The sequence below is a fragment of the Diabrotica virgifera genome, chromosome 3, assembly GCF_917563875.1.
Source record: "Diabrotica virgifera virgifera chromosome 3, PGI_DIABVI_V3a".
Taxonomy (NCBI): Eukaryota; Metazoa; Arthropoda; class Insecta; order Coleoptera; family Chrysomelidae; genus Diabrotica; species Diabrotica virgifera.
Window position 1 is genome coordinate 89,475,309 of NC_065445.1, and position 23,930 is coordinate 89,499,238.

The window sequence follows — 23,930 nt, forward strand, 5'->3', positions numbered from 1 at the left end:
TCTTAAATTTATTTTTCATAACTGCTATTTTTTCGCTAGTACTTAACTTTAACTCAACCAAACATGTTTTCTCTTCCAATTATGTCGCTACATTAAATGTTATTTCAGCTCTTATTTCTTTCCCAATAAAATTCTTCATTGTGTTTCGCAATTCTTCCGGCACATTATTTTTTATTGTGAGTCCTTGTACCTACTATATTTTTTACTCGTTCTTCACTTTCTAGTTTTCCTCTCTTTATTCGTCAAAGAGAGCTCTTTTTTAGCTGCTCCAATTCTTGCATGGCTTGTTCATTAACTTTAATTAACAAATTTTCTCTCAACCAATAACTTTCTCCCCCATATAAAGTAACAGGGCAAATGTGCGAAAAAGAAAAGAAAACCCCTGAATAATTTATTACAATGAATAAAAACATATAACAGTTATACACATGTAGAAAAAATTCTATTGAACATTCATAAAAATATTTTAAAAAATTGGGACAACTTCCTGATAACCATCTAAAAATCGCTCTACGATTGATTCGCTGCTTTCCTCCTCCTCTCGTCTATCCAATTTCTAATTTCTTGGGCTAATTCTGTGTTTGGTATCACTTGATCCATAGATAAGGGTGATCTGTTGAATGGATCCGTTTGATCACTAAGTAAGTGGCTAAAAGAAATAATAATTTTTTTTTAGAAAATATCGTGATTAAATATAAATATAGAAGCAGAAAAATAGTCGATTTTAGAAACGGAGGTTTCTCACCGATCGTTTATTCATTTGGAGAAAATAAAATCGTAAATAGTAATAAAATCGAAAATAACGAAAAGAATTATGAGGATATATACACAGAATATGGAGACAAGAGAAAAAGCCAAATGAGTGGAATAAGAGTATCTTCAGTAGATATACTTGAAAGAAAGGTACTGAGAATACTGTACTAACTTCACAATCAAGATGCAGTAGAAATTAACAAACCAAGATACTTCAATGTTACGAGAGCACCCTCGAATCATGATTTACAATGTATAAACTTTGTAAATCATAATTGAGATTTATACAAAGTATATACATTGAAAATCATAATTTGAAAGTGCTCCACGTAACATTGAAGTGTCTCGGTTTGTTTATTTCTACTGCATCTTGATTGCAAATTTAGTATAGGCCCCATAATACAATATATACAATATACAATATACAATCATATACAATAGGGAACTTGCATAAAATTTTAAATTCGAAAATAATGCTATAAATCACAACAGAACATAATTTAAAATATATATCAAAGAAAAAATTTGTTTTTTCTTTCGTTTGGCCTCTAAAAACGATTAAAATCGAGATATAATTTAAATTAAGCAGCCAGTCCAAAACTCGCCCTAATTGGTCGTGACGTCATAAAGTTAAAAATGTTCCAGTTTCGCGCCATTAACTCATTACGTTTCATATTAGTTTACTTGTTGTAGTCATTTTATATTGTATCTGTTTTATAAATTTTTAGATAGTTGCTGTGAACTATATATTTCATAAAATTCGGGTGTGTTTGTTAAGACAATTTTTTAAAATGACCAAAGAGGGTTTTTCTAAAGGGCAGTCTGATAACTTACCCATTATGAACATAAATCTTTATTATTATGATTAGTTTATTTTAATTTTATAGTAAAAACAGTTCCAGAAAAATATTTATTCTATAGGTAAATTTCATTCAATCTGTAATGACCACAATCTACCAAAAGTTCTATTTTCTTTTTGTTCAAAATACACTTGACTTATTAAAAAAAACCATTAAGCAGGCAGTAGACATTAAATACTTACATTAAAATTATTTTCACATACATTAAGACCGTGAGTATGAACTAAAATGTCTTTAATGCCCTTTCAACAAGCATGTAACCACTTTATTAAACGCCGGTTCTTATCGACTGGTAATCTACATAAAAATTATATTGGTGGTTTTAATGGTTTGTACTTTAACACAATGGTACTCAAGAACACTTATATAGTATTTACTTTTATTTTCCATAGTAAACACACACACAATTCAATACTATGCTTCTTTTCATGAGCATTTTTCAGTGCGTCCCAAATGATAGAAAAAAGGTAAGTCTGTGATTATATACATTCATGACATTTATTCTAACATATTTTAGTTAAATCTGACAGTTGTCAAATTTTATTTGCAATTTGGCATAAAAACAAATCAATTGTGTTTATTGCATTTATAAAATAGTATTTTTTTTATTTGTATAGTCTAATAAATTGTACAGATTATATTCGTAGATATATTATATAATTCGTAAATATTTTTTTCGATTATAGCGCCATCTATCGACAACTAGAACAATCACCGAACTAGAATAATTACCAAAGTAATCAACGACGTGCCTTTTTTTCTGTCACATAAAATTTAATGCGTTAGAAAGAAATCGAAAAACTGTGACGCACTGAAATATGTTCATGAGAAAAAGAATATCTCTTCAAAAACTGTATAAATTTTTATATGAGACAGGAGAAATGTCAAAATACAAAATATTACGATATAACGTCACAAATGTTCGCGCGTTTTTTGATTGTTTGAAATAATTAATTTAAATACACAGAAGATTTTAACTTTGTACTTCTAAGTTATTGTGAGTTTTTGTCCACCACTTTTATGTCACCATGTATTTTTCAACAGATTTTCAAAAAAACTGTTATGGAAAGACCTATTGGAAGACCGAGATGGAATGGAATGGGAATATATAGGAGGATGATATGGATGAGGATGCAAGAAATCTCCTTGGCAATCGATCGTGGAGAAGAATGAATACAAACAGAAACGAATGGAGAGGTATACTGAGGGATCCCGTAATATATTTACATATTAGTAAAACAATTAGAACCTTGTCTTAATGTTGGATATTTCTTTTGAATTTGTTGAATAAAAATAGTTTTTAGCTACCTAACCTGTTTCAATTGAACAACCATAGTAGAAAAGTTAAGTGCAGTTTAGAAGAAGATTTGCAGATCATTCCTAGAGAATAAAAGACAACTCGATCACAACACCTCAAGAATATAGGTCTGAACCGAGGAGAAAAAACTTACCGAGCAATGGTACTTCTATCCACAATTTGTTTCGAACTCGGTAGAATAACAGGATCAGCCATTAACGTAGACATAATAGGGTCCAAAAAATGTTCAGGTGCTTCTGCCAAAACTTCTTCGTTCGCTTTATATTCACTTGATTTTTCCGCAACCTTGGCTGCAACTTCTTTCAGTTCCCCTATCAAAGGCCCGCCGCCTATTCTAACCAGGACATCTTCCGCTAACGAGAAGAGACTAGGACTATACGAACGGCCATCTTGAGAAACAGCTAGGCAAAAAGCGGCGCTTTCTTTCAGGTTGACGTATATCTTACATATTTCTAGAACCGTATCCGCAGGATCGAAGTGATATTCTTTGGCATCCTTCACCTAAAAAATATCATGAAGGAAATTACTAAGAAAATGTTTACTAATTAAACGTTCATTACAGACAAGGTAATTTGGACAAGATAGCTTGGTAAACAGGTTTGGACCATTTTTGAAGTTATACTTCTTTAGGCATAAGGGTGAATTTTTACATTTCCTGGCGCATGCGCACACCGACAGTATATTAGTCAATTATCGTTATATATGACAGTATATTTAGCCGCTCAAACGTTATACGGGATCGTATTGGGTGTTAAAATCATCTGTCAATAACTGTTGGAGATTAAGGATCAACAAATGTTGTGTATATTAGTTTTTATTGTTGTGATGACAGAGAAAAAACTAAGTTTATAATTGTAGTGACTTTTTAAATAGTTTTTAAAAGCGACAGGTACGTAATAATTGTAAATGTTTCAGTATCCTAATAAAAATTATATGGGTACCTACCTATTTGGAAAATTTAAAATGAACCTATCAAAATAGCATGTAATGCTTTGATTTATATAATTTGATTACCATCAAAATTTCTGTCAATATTCACCTAATATATTGTTTTCTTACTCTATGTTTTGTTGTATTTTAATATTTCAATATTCTACAAAAATCAACATAATTTGGTTAAATTCAGAACTGTCAAAAGTTTAAACCGTTTAGTTCGTCGATCTTCCCACATGATGCAGGTGTCTCCGTGGGTAGAAGTGTAAGATGAATGAATTCCAATACTAACTGCGCAAACATAAGCGGGTTCGAACCCCAATAGAAACTTTTATTTTTTTGTTTTTTTTTTATACATTTTATGATTGTAAGTATATTTATTATATATATTTTTCTTCAGAAAATACGTATTTAGTTAAAAAATTTTCCGACAATTATTGTTCAGAAATTATTTGTGGCATTTTTCAATGTGTTTGTGTGTGTTTTATTCTTTTATTTTTTTAATTTTTGGTACTGTTTTAATAAAAATTTTGAAAAGTAGTAAGTATTAAAATAAGTTTAATATTTAAATAAAATATAAATAAACTGTTTAAAGTATATTAATTTCGTTGAAATCATATAATAGAAGTATACCTTCATATGTGCGTACAAAGTACACACACATTCTTTTTTTGTTTGAACTACCCGTATGTATGTTCATCTAGATATTTCGCTATGTAAAGCTATCTTCTTAAAGGATAAGATTAGCTATTGGCCTAGGTTAAATAGTCAAAGGATCCAGAGTTGAACTCCTTCGCTTCACCTATTGGGAACTCGTAATTTTTTTATTTAAGAAAATAAAGCTGCATCCACCCGAAGGTTATTACCGACATTCCTGTGACATTTGTAACAATTAACAATTAAACTTTATCCAACATATTTATACATTTTAAGTAACCTAATAAGTTGTACAGGGTAAATAACATCCTTCATGGATAAACGGACAAAGAGTAAATACCATCCGCTATGCAGATGACACTGTCTTAATGGCTGATTTGGGCCATAATCTCCAAATACTGTTAGATAGGGTCACTAAGAGTTGGGAAAAAATTTGGATGAATGGAGATCAATACTGCGAAAAACAAAGTTATGAAAATATCAAAGAACAAAAATTTACTCCTTCCAATTTACGTGAAGCACCAACAGCTTGAATATGTAGACCAATACAAATATATTGGCTACTGGTTCAATAATCAACGTGATTATAAACAAGAAGTAAGAGCGAGAATAGAGGTAGCCCAACAAAGCTTTACAAAAAATGTCACTGTTACAGAAGCTTATTTTGTGACAGTCACATTAATATCAGTCTTAGATGTCGTTTTCTGCATTGCTATGTATGGTCAAGAAGGCAGATCTGAACGAATATGGTATCAATATAAATGGAGAGAAGCTCAGTCATTTGAGATTCGCAGATGACATCGTCCTTATAGCCGATCGTATGGATGATGCAATAATAATGTTGAACAAGTTATATCACTCTTCCTTAGAGGTCGGACTAAAGATTAATATCAACAAGACGCAAATAATGACTAATCTGGTGCTAAATCGTAATATTGTTGTTGATGGAATGGATATTGAGCAGACTGCATCTTATAAGTACTTGGGACATGAAATTCGGTTGAGAAGAGATAACCAGACGTGTGAGCTCCCACGTCGCATAGGATTAGCCTGGACAGCGTTTGGTAAACTGAGCTATGTATTTAAATCGGACTTACCCATGTGCCTGAAAAGGAAAATCTTTGACCAGTGTGTGTTGCCTGTACTCACTTATGGGGCGGAAACATTAACACTTACAAAAAAGGTAGTGAACAAGATTCGCATAACTCAGAGGGCTATGGAGCGCCAGATGTTGGGTGTCTCCCTGAGGGACCGAATCCCAAACGAAGAAATACGTCGTAGAACAAAAACAACGGACACCGTCGAAAGAATCGCGTCGCTCAAGTGGAATTGGGCAGGACACGTCGTCAGATTGTCAACCGATGGACAAAACGTATTGCCGAGTGGAGGCCACGAGAAGAAGCACTACGGAGGAGAGGACGACCACCAACCAGGTGGGCTGATGATTTGAAGCGTATTGTCGGCACCTGGATGCAAGCCGCACAAGACAGAGAAAGATGGAAGGAGCTGAGGGAGACATATGTCCAGCAGTGGGCGAGTACGGGTTGATGATGATGTATGGTCAATATTATTGTATGGAACGGCCTGGCCATAACGCTGATGTACAAGTTAAAAACCTTTGAAGCCTAGCTTTATAGAAGGATCTTGAAAACATGGTGGACAAACCACACCACCAACGAAAATGTTGTGAGGAGAATAGGTACAAATACGGAGCTGTTAAAGATCATCAAAGTTAGAAAAGCTAGCTACTTAGCACACATAACAACACATAGCAACTAATCGTCCAGGGGAAGATTGAAGGAAAAAAACGGAGTCCCGGTAGGCGCCAGATTTCATTGCTTAAAAATATCAGAAACTGGACCGGCCTTCATTTAACATCTTTGTTTGGAGACGCATTGGACAGAGACAGATTTGTTAGTGTAGATGCTAACCTCCACTAAAGGAGACAACACTACAAGAATAAGTAACTAAATTGTCTAGAACAAAAGTTTCATCAAGTAATGCTTTCAGATGGCTTGGGAAAGTGTAAAAATCTCTTTGATTTATATATCTAGGATAGTCTATCAGAAAATTCCGTACACGGACTACTCCATTGCAAGTTGTGCATTTTAGAGGTTAGGTATTTGACAATAGATGGCGTGATTAACACCTATAGTTAATCATTTTGTAGACTTGATCATTTTTTCAATGGGGTGTTTAAGGTAGATGTTTTTTTTTATAATGAGCAGTCTGAAATGATTAGCCAGGAATGTGCTAAATATTTATGCGTTAGATGACTTTAAACAAACCAAATAGTTCTGCCGTATAGGTGGTGGAATTTTGATCAAGTTTAAATTGAAAAGAGTCATTTGAGATTACGGCTGCTGTTTCGACTCCAAAGTTCATCGTTGGATGCATCTGTATATATTTTAATCCAGTCATTGTATTGTTGGTCTAGGATTGAATTTAGTTTGCTTTTAAAAACAATGGGGTTGTTTTCATTTTAATTGTATGTACTTAACGTTGTAATGACTTTGGGTTGTTCAATAGTGATAGTGAAATGTTCAATAGATAGTGATTGGAATTAGTTTGGAATACTGTTGGGAACCGAATGTTCTACTACTTAATAAGGTCCCAAGTAGCACAATAAAAACATTTTAGTTTTATTTAAGGTTTATAAAGGTTTTATTCTGATAAATAAGAAGATACTGGTTTTAAAGTTACCTTGTAGATATACTGCCAGAAGTTTAAAACTGTTAAGCATTTGTCACTAGTTTTAAAGTATCTAGTAAGAGTATCAAATAAGTCTAATTAATCTTAATAGATAATTTGTCTTATAGTGATTTTAAAATGGTTTATTCTCAGTTCACTTTAAAACTAATCAGTTTTATGAAGAACTTCTGGACTGTTTGGTTTTATTAGATTCTAGTTTGTGACCTTTTAGTTTTATTGCAGTTTTAAAGATTCTTCAAATGTGACTAATAAAACCTATTATTAAAACTACTTGATCTCAAGATTATTATGTCAGTAAATCATATGACTTAAAACTATTTTTTCAGTTTTCTTTAAAGTTTCTTTTTTAAAAGCAATTATTAGACTATATTTAAACCAAACGCTCTTAACTGAATCAATTTGGTTATTCTAAAGACTAAACTATGCTTCTTGTTAGAAACAATAAAACTAAACTCATCCCCTCTTCTTTCAAGTCAAAAATGGTCGGCCATTTGTAGAGGAGGCATAATGCCTCCTCTACACATCGGCAGACGCGTCTGCGGATGCATCTGCCGATGTATCATCACGCGCTGACCAGACATCTGTAGTACACATCTGTAAATCGTTCAGTCTGTGTTAATTCTCGGGTGACGCAATATTTACTTTGAATTCACTGCGAAAACTAATGCGTCGTAGAGGTCCGAGGTAAACAACAGACGATCAAATTACCCGATCTACACATCTGCGGATGCATACGCAGATGCCGTCCGCGGACACGTCTGCCGATGTGTAGAGGAGGCATTAGAGCGAAACAGTGCGGTACCGTAAAACGGGGTTACTTTGCACCATTTATTATTATTTTTTTTTCTTAGAGTGGATATAAAGTTACTTGAAAGAAGATCTGAACTTTTTATTATATACATCTATTGAACAGGTCGTAATATAGCTTTTATTTTAGCTATTTTTTAGGTATATTGCATAATTAAAAGAAAAACCTAGTTTTATTAGTGGTGCAAAGTATACCCTAGAAGAGTCATACTTTGCACCACTCGATATTTTAATAATATTTGGCTACAATATGCTTACTGGTGCATAGTAATCCTACCGGATTTTAAACTTTGCACCAATTAAATGCAAAAAAATGTTCAGTGGCCAATTTTTTTAATTTAAACCTACCTACATTTATGAAAGAAGCATAAAAGGAAAAACATTGCTACATTTTAAATGAATAAACTTTATTATAACGGCAATAGTGAAAATACGAAGTTTGAAACTAATCCCACCACAATTTGTCGCATTCTGGAACAATGTACAATCCTCGTCTGGAAATTTTTTTGGGAGGTTTTATGGCACCAATGGCGAGTTTTTCATTAAATTCGCTTTCTTCTTCCATCTCTTGCACCTCATTTATTTCATCGTCTGATGAATCCCTGCCTACTGGAAAGTGGTCGTCCAAAACATTGTTCTCCTCTGAATCATCTACGATTTCTGGCTCAACAGCTTTATGAGGTGTGGAAGTAGATGCTTCAGTTAGATCTTTTAAACTAATTTCAGAATGGGCAATACTTTGTCCTGCCGGAACAGTTATTTTCTTTTTCTTCCCTTGTGTCTTAAACTTTGTGGCTTCCTTTCTTTTATCTTCTAAATACTGAATGAAAGTGTTTTCGATATCCGACGAACTTGATTTATTATTTGTTGAATCACTATCAGTTATCACATTAGATCGCTTAGTTGTTTTTAACCGCTCCAAGAGCGGTGTTACATCACAAGGAACGATACCGCATTTCTTAACCGGACTTTAATATCTGATCGCCATTCTTTTGTATTTTTTCGATTAATGACCGTAAAAGCGTTGGAAAATGCTGTTTCTCAAGTACATTTGATCTACTGCCTACATGAGTTTCCTTATATTGAGATAAAATTTCCCTCCAGGCCTTTTTCATTGGAGCAAAGAATGCAACATCTAACGGTTGTGTAACGGGGGTCCTATTCGGAGGCAAATATATAAAATGAATGTTGTGTTTTCGACACAAATCCAGGACTTCAACATTAATATGAGAAGACAAATTGTCTAATATAAAGGACCTTCTTTCCCTGAATTTTTTTAAGCCTAGGAAATAGAATGGTGTTAAACCAATTTGCAAATGTCTGTGATTCGAACCAACCAGAGGCAGTATTTGCATAACGTTTACCAGAGGGGCCATTTTCAGTACCGGTGTCCCACAAATTCTTGGATTTGTACACCACATAAGGAGGTAGTAGCTCACCAGCTGCATTTCCACACATCATAAGAGAAATGCTACTTTTTGAAGAGTTACAAATTCGTTCAGGATATTTAACCCCACGTTTAGTTAATACCTTTTTTTTTCCGGGATCATCTGTTAAGTTAGTCTCATCATAATTAAAAATAGCATGTGGCTCCACATCAGTTATAGTTTGTCTTAAATTTTCAATGTATTCAGTCATTTGGTCTGCATTGAGTGCTGCTCTGCTTCGTTTAATGTTTGAGGCTATCCTTGCAGTAAGGTCCTTATGGCGACTTAAAAATGATTTGACCCAATCGATACCTGGAGTATTATCCTTAAAGCGAGTAATATTTTTTCCTTGGCGATTTAAATAGCTCTTTATTATTTGCCGCAATTCCATCCCAGTAACAGGAAAACCAGCATCACCAAGGCGCTGAATACATTGTACGAAGCACCTTTCCTCTTCGTACGAGAATATTGTTGGGTATCCTGGTTTTCCAGCGTGTACTCCTTTTAATTTATAAAATATAGTTCTCCTTGGGATTTTAAAGGTTTCAGCTGCAACTCTTGTGTTCATGCCATCTTTTATGGCTGACAAACATGCCTTCAGATCTTCTTCTGTGTAGTCTGCATTTGCGAGATCCCAGTTTCCTTTTATAATGTCTGGGCATTTCCTAAAACAATTTTTCTATTTAACTTTTACTCCTGGGGATACTTTGCACCACTTGCAAGTTGGCGGTGCAAAGTATACCCAATTTCACGTCTTAAGTGCACATGTTAACAATGTTTTTTTTGTTATTGCTATCCTCGTTTAAAACCGTTATTTTAACAACTAAAAATCGCAATCGGTTATGGTATATATCATTAGATGTGTACTTACCAATTTTTGACCGCTGTGACTGTCTGTACTGTATGATTTTGCAAAGCCAGAAAATAATAAAATTTTAAGGTTGATATTCGAATCGTTACTGATGAATAACTAACGACCGCAGGGACAATCGCGCGCGTCTTACTGATGTATTGCGATGTTGCCTATGTGTTCTAAAGGTAGTACAAATATCTAAACAAAATTGAGCGTATATTTACACAAAATATACTTTTACACGTTCGGTGCAAAGTTACCCTGCTCAGTGCAAAGTAACCCCGTTTTACGGTAGTGTGTTGTAAAAAGTGGAAGTACAGTTAGTATGGAAGAAGTAAGTCGCAAGTACTTAAAAAATAAACGAACTGGTCATTACGGCTTAATTTTCAAAGAATACAACACACACAGCACTACGACGTCTCGATTTTAAGGTTAAATTCAAATTCAAACCGAGTGGCATTATTGACAGCAGCATTAAAACTAAACGGTTTTAATTCCAAGGAAACCTTGCTTTTATAAAGGATATCTGCTCTTGGAAAGGTACAAAATAAAACCATTTTTGATCTTAACAATTCTCTGTCGATAGGCTAAATAGTTTTATTTGGTTTTCGGCCATATTGCTTTCTGGAGATGCTAAAAGCCATGATAGATTACAATATAAGGCTTAAATAAAAATTATAAATACGCAAAGACATAAATTTAATTTATTTTAACATTAAAATTGTAGATAAACTTATTTTTCTTTCAAATTAATTAATATTTTTTGAATTGTTTTATTATTATTATTTTTTTAATCGCCAAAAGTCAGAAATTTTAGTACGAGTGAGTTGTTTAGGCCTATTTTTGTTAATATTATCAATAAAGTTGGGTGCGCAAGTGTTTTTCTACCTTGACAGTCCGAAATAACCAAGTACTTTTTATTATTTTATGGTTACAATTACGTATCTACCTATCATAACACATGTAAAACTTTGTTGGCCTATATGGAGTATATGGGTTTAAAGAATCATTTAATATGGTAAATTATTGTCCTTAAAAGTCTCCATTTAAGAAACCTTTTTAAGTTTGCTTTAAACTGCCTGCACTTAAAGTGTCTTTTAACATGGTTTTAAAAGCACCTTCACAGCAGCTTTAAAACCAGTTGCTTAAGAAAACAAAGTTTTAAGAAGGTTTTTACTTTTAGTTTTATTGACTTCTTTCAGTGTGGGCCATTTTATGCTGAAAGCGGTTTTATTGCAACCTTAAGGGTTACTTAAAAACGAATTGGTTTTAATTTTAGTTTTATTCTACAGTTTTAAAGCATCCTTAAAAGACTTAATAAACCCGTTCGGTGCTACTTGGGGTATCAACTACTTCATGAGGTGAAGTTGAAAATCTCTTGTTTATTTTCACTTTAATAATAATTGGGGCATATTTTTTCAAGTCGGAGATTGTTAATCCTTTCCATATTTCGCCAACAGCAGTTGAGGAATTTATTTCTGAAATATAGTTAGACTCAGAAGACTTCTTGGGTTGTTTGGTAATCCTTAGCATGGAGCGATTTAAATATACTTTTAAATTTTTTAAATCTTGTATTTATTAAATGCAGTTTTATGTGCTAGTGCTGGACACATAAATAAGCTCCACATTTTTCTCTTTTTACGTTTTTCAAAGCCTGATTGTATATGTTAAATGTATATGTTAAAAACTGTAAGTGATAGACCACGACCCTGTTTGAGACCTTTTATTGCAATTATTGTTGTTGTTATTTCATTACCTACCATAATTTGCACTTTGTTTCTTTATACAGTTTTTGTGTATATATTCAATCATTTCTCTCTAAGGTGCATACTTCTCATTGCTTCCTGCAGATGTTTTATGGGCACGCTATCATATGCTTTCTTCAAGTCGATAAAGGTCATATGTGTTTCAATATGTTTCTCTTTGTTCTTTCTATCAGTTGTGTCACGATCGATATATTATCTAGACATGATCTGGCTTTTCTGAATCCGGCTTGTTCTTCGCCAAAATGGTTCATGTGCTGTCCTATTTTTTCTTTTATAACTGTGAAAACGATTCATGCTAATGACGGCATTACACTGATACCTCTAGTTATTTGTTGACCTCTTGTCACCTTTTTTTAAATAAAGGACATGTATGATAAATTCCACTCATCTGGAATCTCCTTCCCTGCTTCAATTTTCTTGAACAACACCCGTATAAAGAATACTATCCTTGCGCCATATATCAGCAGTTTTATTTCTGTGTTTCCTGGTCCTGGTGCTTTGTTATTTTTGGCTTTTTTGATGTTTTAGTTATATCTTCCTTTGTAATTGAAGCTTTATTTGAAAAAAAAATTCTGTATACAAAATTTTTAAATCAATCTATATCAATTAGTACGTTTCTTACCTTAAAGTTCTTTTTATTTGGTCCAACAAGATTAAGTAAGAAATAATTTAACATAGCAGCTATCCTGTCGACCATCGTCGAGTGGGTAAAAACTAGATTAATTTTAGAAGTTAATTTTTCAAGCATCCCTATGGTATCTTTGCCTAAAATATTATCGAAGCGAGCTAGATTGCCGATGTGATGCATATATGAAGTGTTTTGGGTTCTTTCTCTTTCGTTCATATTTACCCATTCTTCGCTCTCTCTAGAAAAAAAAACAAAAGTAAAATGGGATAATCATCAACATCTAAGTTTAACAACTAAACCATATGACAACCAATAACAAATAACAGACAAACCTAAACAGTTGGTGATGGTATTGGTACTTGTATATTCCTTCAATAAAATGTCTATAAAATGTATATAGCATCTTATTTTCTCGTTTCAACATCTTGGCGACTCACCTCGCTATTTCTAGCAACATTGTTAGTAATTTTTGTTCTTTCTGACAATCGTAATAGGGGAACAAAAGAAATCTCCATTCGGCTTCTAATATCTTCGTTTATTACATCAATATCAAGTCTCAAAAATGTCATACTGTATATCAGATAGTCCGTTTCAATGGCATATACAGTGATGAGCGCGCTACTAACCAGAAAAATAACGCAAAAGATGGAAAACATAATGCGTTGTGAAATAAAAGGACATGAACATAGTAGTTAGAAAATGATCGGTATTAACCTATAAAACATCATCCATTCGGCATCATTAATTTCATTCGTTATTTTACTATGTCCTGATTTAACTGGTACGTTGCTCAGGTTTTCTCGCAGTCTATAATAGCCCATTCTCGCCTCACCTCTTATTGTTATATGTAAAGGAGGGAGATCCAGTAGTGCCTCCATAGCTGCCGTAGGTGTGCCCCTCATAGCCCCCGTGATCCCGAGACAAGCAAGTCTTTGCACCTTGCTTAATGTGATGATGGCACTTTTTTGCTGCACTTTTGGCCACCATACCACTGATGCATATGTAATTGTGGGTTTTACCACCATGTTATAAGTCCAATATACCATGTCTGGTCTCAAACCCCACATTTTTCCATGAGTACGTCTGGCTACCATTAACGTAGATACCGCTCTCTTCGTTATTCTTTCTATCTGCTGATTCCAAGTAAGTCTTGAGTCTATTATTATCCCGAGATACTTTACTTCACTCACCAGATTTAAATGTACACCATTTAGACTTAGAGGACCCAATTCCTCTGAATTCCTTCTTTTAGTAAATTTCATGATTTTGGACTTTAGAGGACTGATGTTAAGCCCTACATTTGAAGTCCATTCTGTAACTACGGTCAGAGCCTGTTGCATTCGATCTCTGACTGTACCATTAAATTTTCCGTGGGCTAAGATGACTAGGTCATCCGCATAGCCCAGGACGTGATGCCTATCGTTGTCGAGTCTAGCTATCAGGCCATCCATGACCAGATTCCACAATAGAGGAGATAAGACTCCCCCCTGTGGGCAGCCTCTGGCTACCTGAGCTGACACTGTATCCCCTAGCAACGTAGCATATATCACACGGCTTCTCAGCATGCAGTCTATCCATCTACAGCTTGTTTCGTCTATTCCTTTTAGACGGATCGCCCTTGTGATCGCTTCGTAGGAGGTGTTGTCAAATGCTCCCTCAATATCGAGAAATGCACCCAACATCACCTCTTGGTTTTCTAGAACGTACTCCACTCTCTGTACAAGATGGTGCAGTGCCGTTTCTGTGGAGACTCCCGCTCGATATGCATATTGTCCCCGATGTATCGGACTTTCAACCAATACACCATCCCTGATATGCCTATCGAGCAGTTTTTCTAAGGTCTTCAGTACGAATGACATCAGACTTAATGGCCGCAGAGACTTGGCCCTTTCCTGTCCGATTTTGCCAGGTTTGGGTATAAAAGCCACCCTTATCAGCCTCCATGCTTTTGGTATGTACCCCAGCCCTAAACTAGCCTGCAGTATCTTACACAATTTTTTGAAAAGAAGGTCGTTTCCCTTCTGTAGAAGTATTGGATAAATCCCGTCCGGACCCGGTGATTTATATGGCTCGAATGATTTTATTGCCCATTTGATTTTGTCCTGGTTTATAACTTCTTTTGCCACATGCCAGTTTTCCCTAGAACCATAATTCATGATATCCAGTCCGGTTTGCCATGTGTCTAGTGGTATCAGTTTTGTCTCAGACTCAGGAAAGTGCACCCTGAAAAGCTCTTTCAGGGTGTCTTCACCATTCTGAGTGTATTCACCTGACTCTTTTTGGAGCGAGGGAATACTTATCTGAGGGTCCTTTGAGAGAACTTTATGGAGCCTTGCCATTTCTGAAGTCCCTTCTATCTCTTCACAATGCCTTCTCCACGATTCTCTTTTTGCCCTTCTCAGTTCCTTATTGTAGTCAGTCAGAGCTTTGCGATAATCGCCACACTCGCCTGACCTTTTGGCGAAATTAAATTTTCGTCTAACCTCTGTCCTTTGATTTGCAAGATTATGATTCCACCAGGGAACTTTCCTGTTGGAATTCCTCACTATCTCCGGACAGTTGTCTTCGAACGCTGACGTGACAATCTCTTGAAATTGTTCGGCTGCCATGTCTAGGTCCATTGTATGCCTTATCTTCCCGTTAATCCTGCCTAAGCTATATTCTATGTCTGCTTGATATGCTTCCCAGTTTGTTTTACGAGGATTACGATAAGTTTCCTTGATAAGCTCATTGCCTGTCATTTCAAAACAAATGTGTCGATGGTCTGAAAAGGACACCTCATCTGACACATGCCAGTTTTTCACAGTTCTAGCCACGTTAGTCGTGGCAACTGTTATATCAATCACCTCCTTCCGTCGTGGAAGTCACGAAGGTTGGTTTGTTTCCTACGTTTAATATGTCAAAATTATGTTGCATTATAAACTGTAGTACTGACTCACCTCTTGCATTGGTGTTTGTACTGCCCCAAGTCAGATGGTGCGCATTCGCATCACAGCCAATGATTAATTGCAATCCATTTTTCCTGCAATCTCTCACTAGCTGCTCCAATTCCCTTGATGGTGGTTGTTCGGGATCATCATATGGGAGGTATGCTGATCCGAAAACTATCTGCTTCACCCCTCCTCCATCTATGATCATCATCTTTACCGTGGTTAAATCCCTGGAACAGTGATTTATCAACGGCAGTGTTTTGATGTTTCGTTTGACTATTATGCAAGTTCTCGGGACATCGGCAGATCGGCTATATATAAGCTCTCCACCAATACCCGATAGACCTCTTATTTTGCCCTTGTAAACCCAGGGTTCTTGTATCAAGGCTACATCAAACCTTCTCATGGCGACAGTAAGTTCTGCCGAAGCTGACTTACTATGCTGGAGATTCGCTTGCAGGATTCTGATTGGAGCCATCAATGCCTCTGATGGTTTTGAAGGATATCTTTTCAAGTCTGTAATACGCCTTGAAATTAGCAGCCTTCAATGTTTTATAGGAGACCTCGTCGATCGTGTATACGAGGATTTGCATGTCCTCTCCGACCTTCCGATTTTTCAACAACCAGTCTTCCGTCTTAAGGTCTTTATTTTGCCTCTCTAAACGGGTTCTGACTGTTGATTCTTCAGCCTCTTTCTCGGGGATGCGGGCGAGGACCATAGGGCGTTTGACCCGATGATTTCTGACCATATGACATCAAGATATATGCCTTAAGTACCTTTTCAAGTGGACATTTGCCCACGAGACGAATGGGACAGAGGAAACTCTCGACACAGACTGCAGGGTTGCACCTGGTATACGGACGGGTCTAAAACTGCAGACGGTTCGGGCGCAGGAATATTCTATAGTGGTGGAAATTTCAACATTTCTATTCCACTGAGGGAATGTACCTCCGTATTTCAGGCAGAGATTTTTGCAATCTTGCAGTGTGCAAGAGAAAACAACCTGAGGGCATTCGAACTGCAGCGGGTTAACATATGCACAGATAGCCAAGCAGCCAATCGGGCTCTTATAAGCCCTAAGGTGAACTCTAGGCTGGTGTGGGAATGTCGACAAGAACTTGATAGACTGGCACAACATAACAGTGTTATACTGGTATGGGTTCCAGGTCATCGGGGCATATACGGCAATGAAAGAGCTGATGCACTTGCCAAGAGAGCATCAGCTACAAAATACCTGGGTCCAGAGCCGGCCGTGGGAGTGCCAAAAAGCACCGTCCGCGAACGAAAAAAAGCCTGGATCCGAAGCCAACAACTCACACTGGGAGAGTGTACCCGGTCAAACACATGGCAAGATGTATATCGGACGGACATGTGCTAGTAGAGCTGAGTTACTGCTGAAAACAAGCAGGAATCAGCTCAGAGTCATAACAGGTTTCCTCACTGGACATGCGCCAGTTAAGGGTCACCTACATACAATGGGGCTGTTTCATGGAGACTTGAGCTGAAGACTCTGTAACAGAGAACCTGAAACAGTCAACCATATCTTGCATGACTGTGAGGCATTGGATCGGAGGCGGCAAACACTTTTCGGAGACATCGAAATGACTCTAAATTTATATGGCACCCACCCACTAGACCTGTATAAGCTGGTACAGGGTTCCAGAATTCTGGAATGGGTTTCATAAACAATGGAAGATGTACAATAAGCCAAGTGGCTGCAGTACAACCGGTTCACAACAGACGGCTTCCAGGAAAAAAAAACCTATAAAACATTACCACTTACAATAGTTTCCCATCTTTAGACGTTAGCTAAGATCTAGTTGACTTTAGTCATACGTATAGTGTTAACGTGACATTAAATTTTATTAATTTCAAATAATTTTGACGGAGCTGTTAAAACGAATAGAATGAGTGAGTTTGGTAGCAAGGCTGTCAATAAATAAATCAAAAACAGTAATAAATTAAAAGTTAATAATTTTACTTTAATTTTTAAAATATTTTTGTTTAAAAACTAATTTAATAATTAAACTTTCACAGTTTTCCCATTTTTTTATGCAAAGAATATTCAGCTACTACCTTGTCATAATTTGACGTTTATTTGTGTCAGTCGAAACGAAAAAATAGCTAACGTCCAAAGTTGGGAAACTATTGTAAGTGGTCATGCTGTAACGTTACAAACGTCACATCTTTGCTATTTTATTTTTAAATAATTATTCTATTTTATTATCTTTAATATTTCATTAGTAATAATCTTCTTCTATTTGTTTTACCTGTTTTCATTTGTTTTACTCTATTTCCTATCTCTCTTTTCATCTAAAATCTAAATCATCATACGGAACGTACTTCATATATTCTCACTCTATAGGTATCTGTCTTTAATACGGAACATACTGCCACTTCCTACACTTGCTTGCTTCCTACAATGACAGTGACACTTCGTCTCTTAATTCTCAATATGGTGGTGGAAAATTAATTTTGGTATAAAAGCCAATTACAAGGCTGATAATAGCTATCTATTTCCAGACTTTGATATTCTCTTGGGGTGAGTAGTTTGTAACATCACTGTACAAAATTTTCTAAGCCTGTATTCATTTTTTATAACGATTTTTCTACCTAACCTTCCATGTCTACGAGCACATGGTCAGTTTTAAATACCTATTTCTTTCTAATTTACATATATGCACGTGTAAATCAAATTTTAACTATTCCCCTCATCTTTAAATTTACCCTTGCCATCTACTAGTTTTTGAATACTATTTGGCAAAGGTGCATTTTGGTTATTAACTTCTTGATTGTCACTTATACGCATTATATCTTCTAGTTTTTGGGATAAAAGATCACCGTCCTCCCTCCGGCAGCTTCAACAATCCTCAATCGCCGGCGATACAAGAACGAGGAACATGACATCTAGACTGCAACGACATCATCAAGACTGCAACGACCAACACCTGTAGGCCTGGTGGCCCTAAAAACCTACAACACCAGAGCCAGTTTCAGAACCAACAGCAGTACCATTCGACATCAAGAAGTTACCATCGAACCAACACCACAAGCCATGCATAAGTATAATCCAGAATTGTTAGTTTTTGGCAAGAATTTGAATATATTTGTTAATGCATTTAATAAGTCACATTTTTATTATATCTTTATTGAACAATAAACATGATTGGTTAAAATATTGTTTTTTTTGCTTCCATTCTAAATTTTCAAAGTTCATATCTAAGATTAGGAGAGCACACACCTTGAGAGACTGAGCTGAGCTAGGGTGAACGATAACTATCTTAGTTGGTTGAAATATTATTTTCGAATAGTGTTTCAATTAGCTGGGGTAGTCTATCGTCGTTTTCGTATCACTGGCGCCCAACGTGGGCGCCAGTTTTCAAACAGACGTTCTTATTTTAGTCTAGTAAAATAAAATTTCACTACATGTAAAACAAAATGTAAATTCGTACAGGTTGAAACAAATTTTATATCAAAGTTTAGGTGGGTACAAAAAATATTTTCAAGAAAGTATCCAAATCACACAAGGGGATCATTCTTTAAATAATTAAAAAGGGGTCATTTTTGCAAAAAATTTACTTTTTTAATTGCTGAGGTCATTCAATTACTAATGAAGGTCTATAGGATTATTTTCTGCAAAGTTGAAGGGTTAATCTTTCACATATAACTTACTAAATTAAATTTGACCCCCTATTTATTTAAATAATTATACATGAAACTTTAAAAACAAATTTGCAAAAAAATATTTTTAGCGTTTTAAATAAGCACTATAAAATATCTTATTTTACAGAAGAAGTTGCACTATGTTATCAGTATTAATCAAAAAAAAATTAGTCCGAAAATATTTAATATTTTTTGAGATATTGAATTTGTTTATTAAATGTTACTCTATTTTCAATTGCAAAAACGCGGTTGTTGCCAAAGAAATATTCACCTGTATTAAATCTTATTAGTTTTATTTTTATGTATATTTTCGATAAATGTATTGATAAATTCAAATTTCAATTAAACTTCCCCCTAAAATGACATTTGAAAATTATTCAAATTTGTTTATAATTTGTTTTTTTAATAACGTCGCGGGGATTAAATATTTTGAAATGCCGTTTCGATAATTGGGTTTCTGGGAATTTTTCACTAATTAACAAATTTTTTTGTCTTTTTTTCCTCTTCTTTTTTTTTCTTGGAGTTATATTACTACGGGCCCTTTTAGGGTTAAGTTTCATTAAGAATGTCGAATCTCTAAGTTATAGATTCTAGACCTAAAAATATTAAGATTGGTCTAAAATCACTTAAATAAAATGTGGCTGGTTACTGAGTTACAGGGTGTTTAATTTAAAAATTAAAAATTATTTTTACCAAGTACTTTCAAACTATTTGACGCATCCTTATCATACTTGTCAGAAAGTGTGGATACTATACAGTCTACTAAATTGTGACAAATAAAAGTTTCTAGCTACTACCAGAGGCGTACGACAGGGGATAGTTAATGGTTGACCATTTCCAAATTCTACGCCACTGAGGGAATTACTATTTTAGCGAAATTTTTCGATTCTCCAATACTTTATATGTAAATAATATACTCTTTACTGGTAACGATTAAGTCATTAGTTTTCGAGATATTGGACGTTAAAAATGAAACGGCATAGTTATTTTGATTCATTCATTCATTCATTTTAAACTTCCAATATCTCTCAAACTGATGACTTTATCGATACCAATAAAGTTATTTACATAAAAAGTATTGGATAATCGAAAAATTTCGTTAAAATAGTAATTCACTCAGTGGCGTAGAATTTGGGAAGGGTCAATCATTCACTATCCCCTGTCGTACGCCTCTGGCACTAGCTAGAAACGTTTATTAATCACAATTTAGTAGGGTGTATAATAGCCACACTTTCTGCCAAGTATGATAAGGATACGTTAAATAGTTTTAAAGTACTTGGTAACATTAATTTTTAAATTTTTAAATAAAACTCAGTAAGTAGCCACATTTTATTTAAGAGATTTTAGTTCAATCTTAATATTTTTAGGTCTACAATCTAGATCTCATAGACTCGACATTCTTAATAAAATTTAACCTTAAAAGGGCCCGTAGTAATATAACCCCAAGGAAAAAAAGAAGAAGAAAAAACGACAAAAAAATTGTGTTAATTAGTAAAAAATTCCCAGGAACCTAATTATCGAAACGGCATTTTAAAATACTTAATCCCCGCGACGTTATTAAAAAAACAAATTATAAACAAATTTGTATGATTTTCAAATGCCATTTTAGGGGGGAGTTTAATTGAAATTTGAATGTATCCATACAATTATCGACAATATACATAAAAATAAAAATAATGAGATCTTAAGCAGGTGAATATTTCTTTGGCAACAACCGCGTTTTTGCAATTGAAAATCTAGTAACATTTAATAAACAACTTCAATATCTCAAAAAATATTAAATATTTTTTGACCAATTTTTTTTTGCTTAATACTGGTAACATAGCCCAACTTAGTCTGTAAAATAAGATATTTTATAGTGCTTATTTAAAACGCTAAAAATAATTATTTGCAAATTTGTTTTTTAAGTTTTATATACAATTATTTAAATAAATAGGGGGTCAAATTTAATTTAGTAAGTCTTATCTGAAAGATTTACCCTTCAAGCTTTGTAGAAAAAAATCCCATAGACCTTCATTGATAAGTGAATTACCTCAGCAGTTAAAAAAGTATTTTTTTGCAAAAATGACCCCTTTTTAATTATTTAAACAATGATCCCCTTGTATGATTTGGATACTTTCTTGAAAATATCTTTTGTACCCACCTAAACTTTGATATAAAATTTGTTTTAACCTGTATGAATTTACATTTTGACTTTTTTTTAATTTATTAGGCTATTTGGGTTTTCTGGACAAATAATAATCTACACCGAACAACCCTTAAGCTCGTGGGAGACTCCCTGAAGCTGGAGCCCCCAATGTCGCCGCCGATGCATCGATGCTGCAGTGACTAAACACCTAGAAACCGACCAACACATTTAGGCCTGGTGGCCAGAACATCCACGTCGCCAGAGGCAGAAACAACAGCAAGACACCAAGAACCCGCAGATAGATACCAAGTACCATCAATAAGTATAATCTCTGATCTGTTAAGTTTCGGCAAGGTCTTGTATATATATTTTTTAATACATTATTTAATTATGTCTTTTATGAAAAATAAACATGATTAGTTAAATATTATTGTTTTGTTTGCTCCATACTGGATTTTCATTGTTCATGTTTTTGATTAGGACAAGGTGGACTCACAACTTGGGAGATTGAGCTAGTCTACGGTAGACGAAACTATCACAGTTGATTGAAATATTATTCTTCAATATTATTTCAATTATCTGGGGTAGTTTATTGCATCACTTTGCAAAATTATCAGTATAGGTTTATACTGATAATTTCCCACTTCTACTAGTTTCATATCTTTTTATTTCAAAACGCATTATGTTGTCCATCTTTGGCGTTATTTTGCCGATTATTAGAACGCTCATCACTGTAATCGTAATTAAAAAATAAAAATCTCAGTGGTTGGCTGTATACCATAGTTTAAAAAAACTTACAGTGAAGTGTGTTGGGATACACGGCATCTCTTAGTAATCTTCTTATTAAAGCAAATCCTTTTAATAATTAAAAATGTCTTTAGCAAAACAACTACGTTTGTTGATAGTAAATACGATCGACCTACATTAGCACATATCGGTGTAACAGTTTAGGTTTGACCAAGGTCGGTTTGAAATAACAATAGTATTAATTATGTTTATAACCTAGTCGACTCAGCGCTTTTAACCAAAATAATCTTACTTTCATTATATACCAAAACAATAAACAGGAGAAGACTAATTATTATTTTCTAATTCCATTGCGAAGAGTAAGTCATTAATATTTGAGATCCCAAAGGGAAAACATCACAGCTACTGAGAACTAACGTACCACCAGCTCTTTACCGTTAGTACTCTAACTTACAAAATAAATGCATCTACGGTGATACGAGTTATTTCATCAACCCTTATGGTAGGGGGTAACCAACCCTTAATTATCTGAGGTAGCTCAGAAGCTAGGAGCTACCATATGGCGATCCAAGACCAGGGAAGAACACAGGACTGGTAAACGGGACGAGTATGGAGAAACACGTCAATGTTCTGGTACCTCAACCACCCTAGAACAGTGTGGTATATAGAAAAAGGATGGAGACGTCAGGCCCGAGACGGAGCTGAGAATGGTATGGAAAATGGAACTTGGTATGGAGATGGAACATCGTGGGACAACGGACAATGCTATGGAACGTGCAGCGAGGACTTTTGGGTGATACGAACACAGACCGTGTAAAAGTGGTAAGTCCATATTAGCTATTCTTATGGTATTTCCACGATATTACTCCTGATTCGTATAACCATATAATAACGTAATATAATCGTAATTTAAGATACATAATCTAAGTTTTACCTATTTTTATCTACCTAGTTTATTTTAATTACCTTATTGGTATTATAAGGAATTTTTTTTTACAAATATTATGGTTATTTATAGGACGTAATGATACATTTTTATTTGATATTGATTTTTATTTGATTTTTATATATTTACTAACATATATTTTTATCTTTACTGACTTTTTATCCATTTATTATTTTACCTACTGATTTTTATTACATTTTTATTGGTCTACTGATTTTTATGGTGATTTATATTGATTAATATAATGATTTTTTATTGCAATTTACTATATTTTTACTATTTTTGACATAACATTTTATATACATATATATTTACTATACCTCGTAAGACTGTCAAATTTATGCGTTCGTTACGGGTACAGGAATAAGGAAAATTATGAATAAATGAGTAGCAACAAAGTTACTTGGGAAGACTTCGTCAAAATAGTTGAGGAGATTACGCAAGAAGTAACAAGACAAAGTAGAAGGGTCTTGAAGAAGAAAGTACCTAAATCTAAGGATATACAAGAAGAAGTAACGACACAGCTAATTAATTGTATAACAAATTCGCACATTTAACGAAGAAAAATTGGGAAGCGCTATCGGACAAACAAAGAGAAGCGTGCAACAAATATTTCGGAAAAATAAGAGACAAAGTTATACGCTCATTTCAAGCTGTAAACTTAAGAACAGTAGTTCCAAGTTCAATACACCAACCAATCGACATGGAAATAGAGGAAGAACAAAGCGACGAAGAAGTAGAAGAGGAAAAAAGTGACGAGGAGATAGAGGAAAAAATTGACGGGGAAATAAAAGAGGGAAA

General features: G+C 34.5%; 1 protein-coding gene across 1 annotated transcript in view; it reads right to left on the bottom strand.

Moving 5' to 3' along the window:
* Window positions 1-378: 378 nt before the first annotated feature.
* LOC114328161 (ubiquitin conjugation factor E4 A) overlaps window positions 379-23,930 on the bottom strand; it is a 71,080-nt gene continuing 47,528 nt past the window's right edge. The window contains exons 10-12 of the mRNA XM_028276945.2: window positions 12,709-12,952; window positions 3,065-3,432; window positions 379-649 (exon numbers count right to left, since the gene is read on the bottom strand). Of these exons, the coding sequence (XP_028132746.1) occupies window positions 511-649; window positions 3,065-3,432; window positions 12,709-12,952 (751 nt within the window). The 3' untranslated portion in view covers window positions 379-510. The remainder of the gene's footprint in view (window positions 650-3,064; window positions 3,433-12,708; window positions 12,953-23,930) is intronic.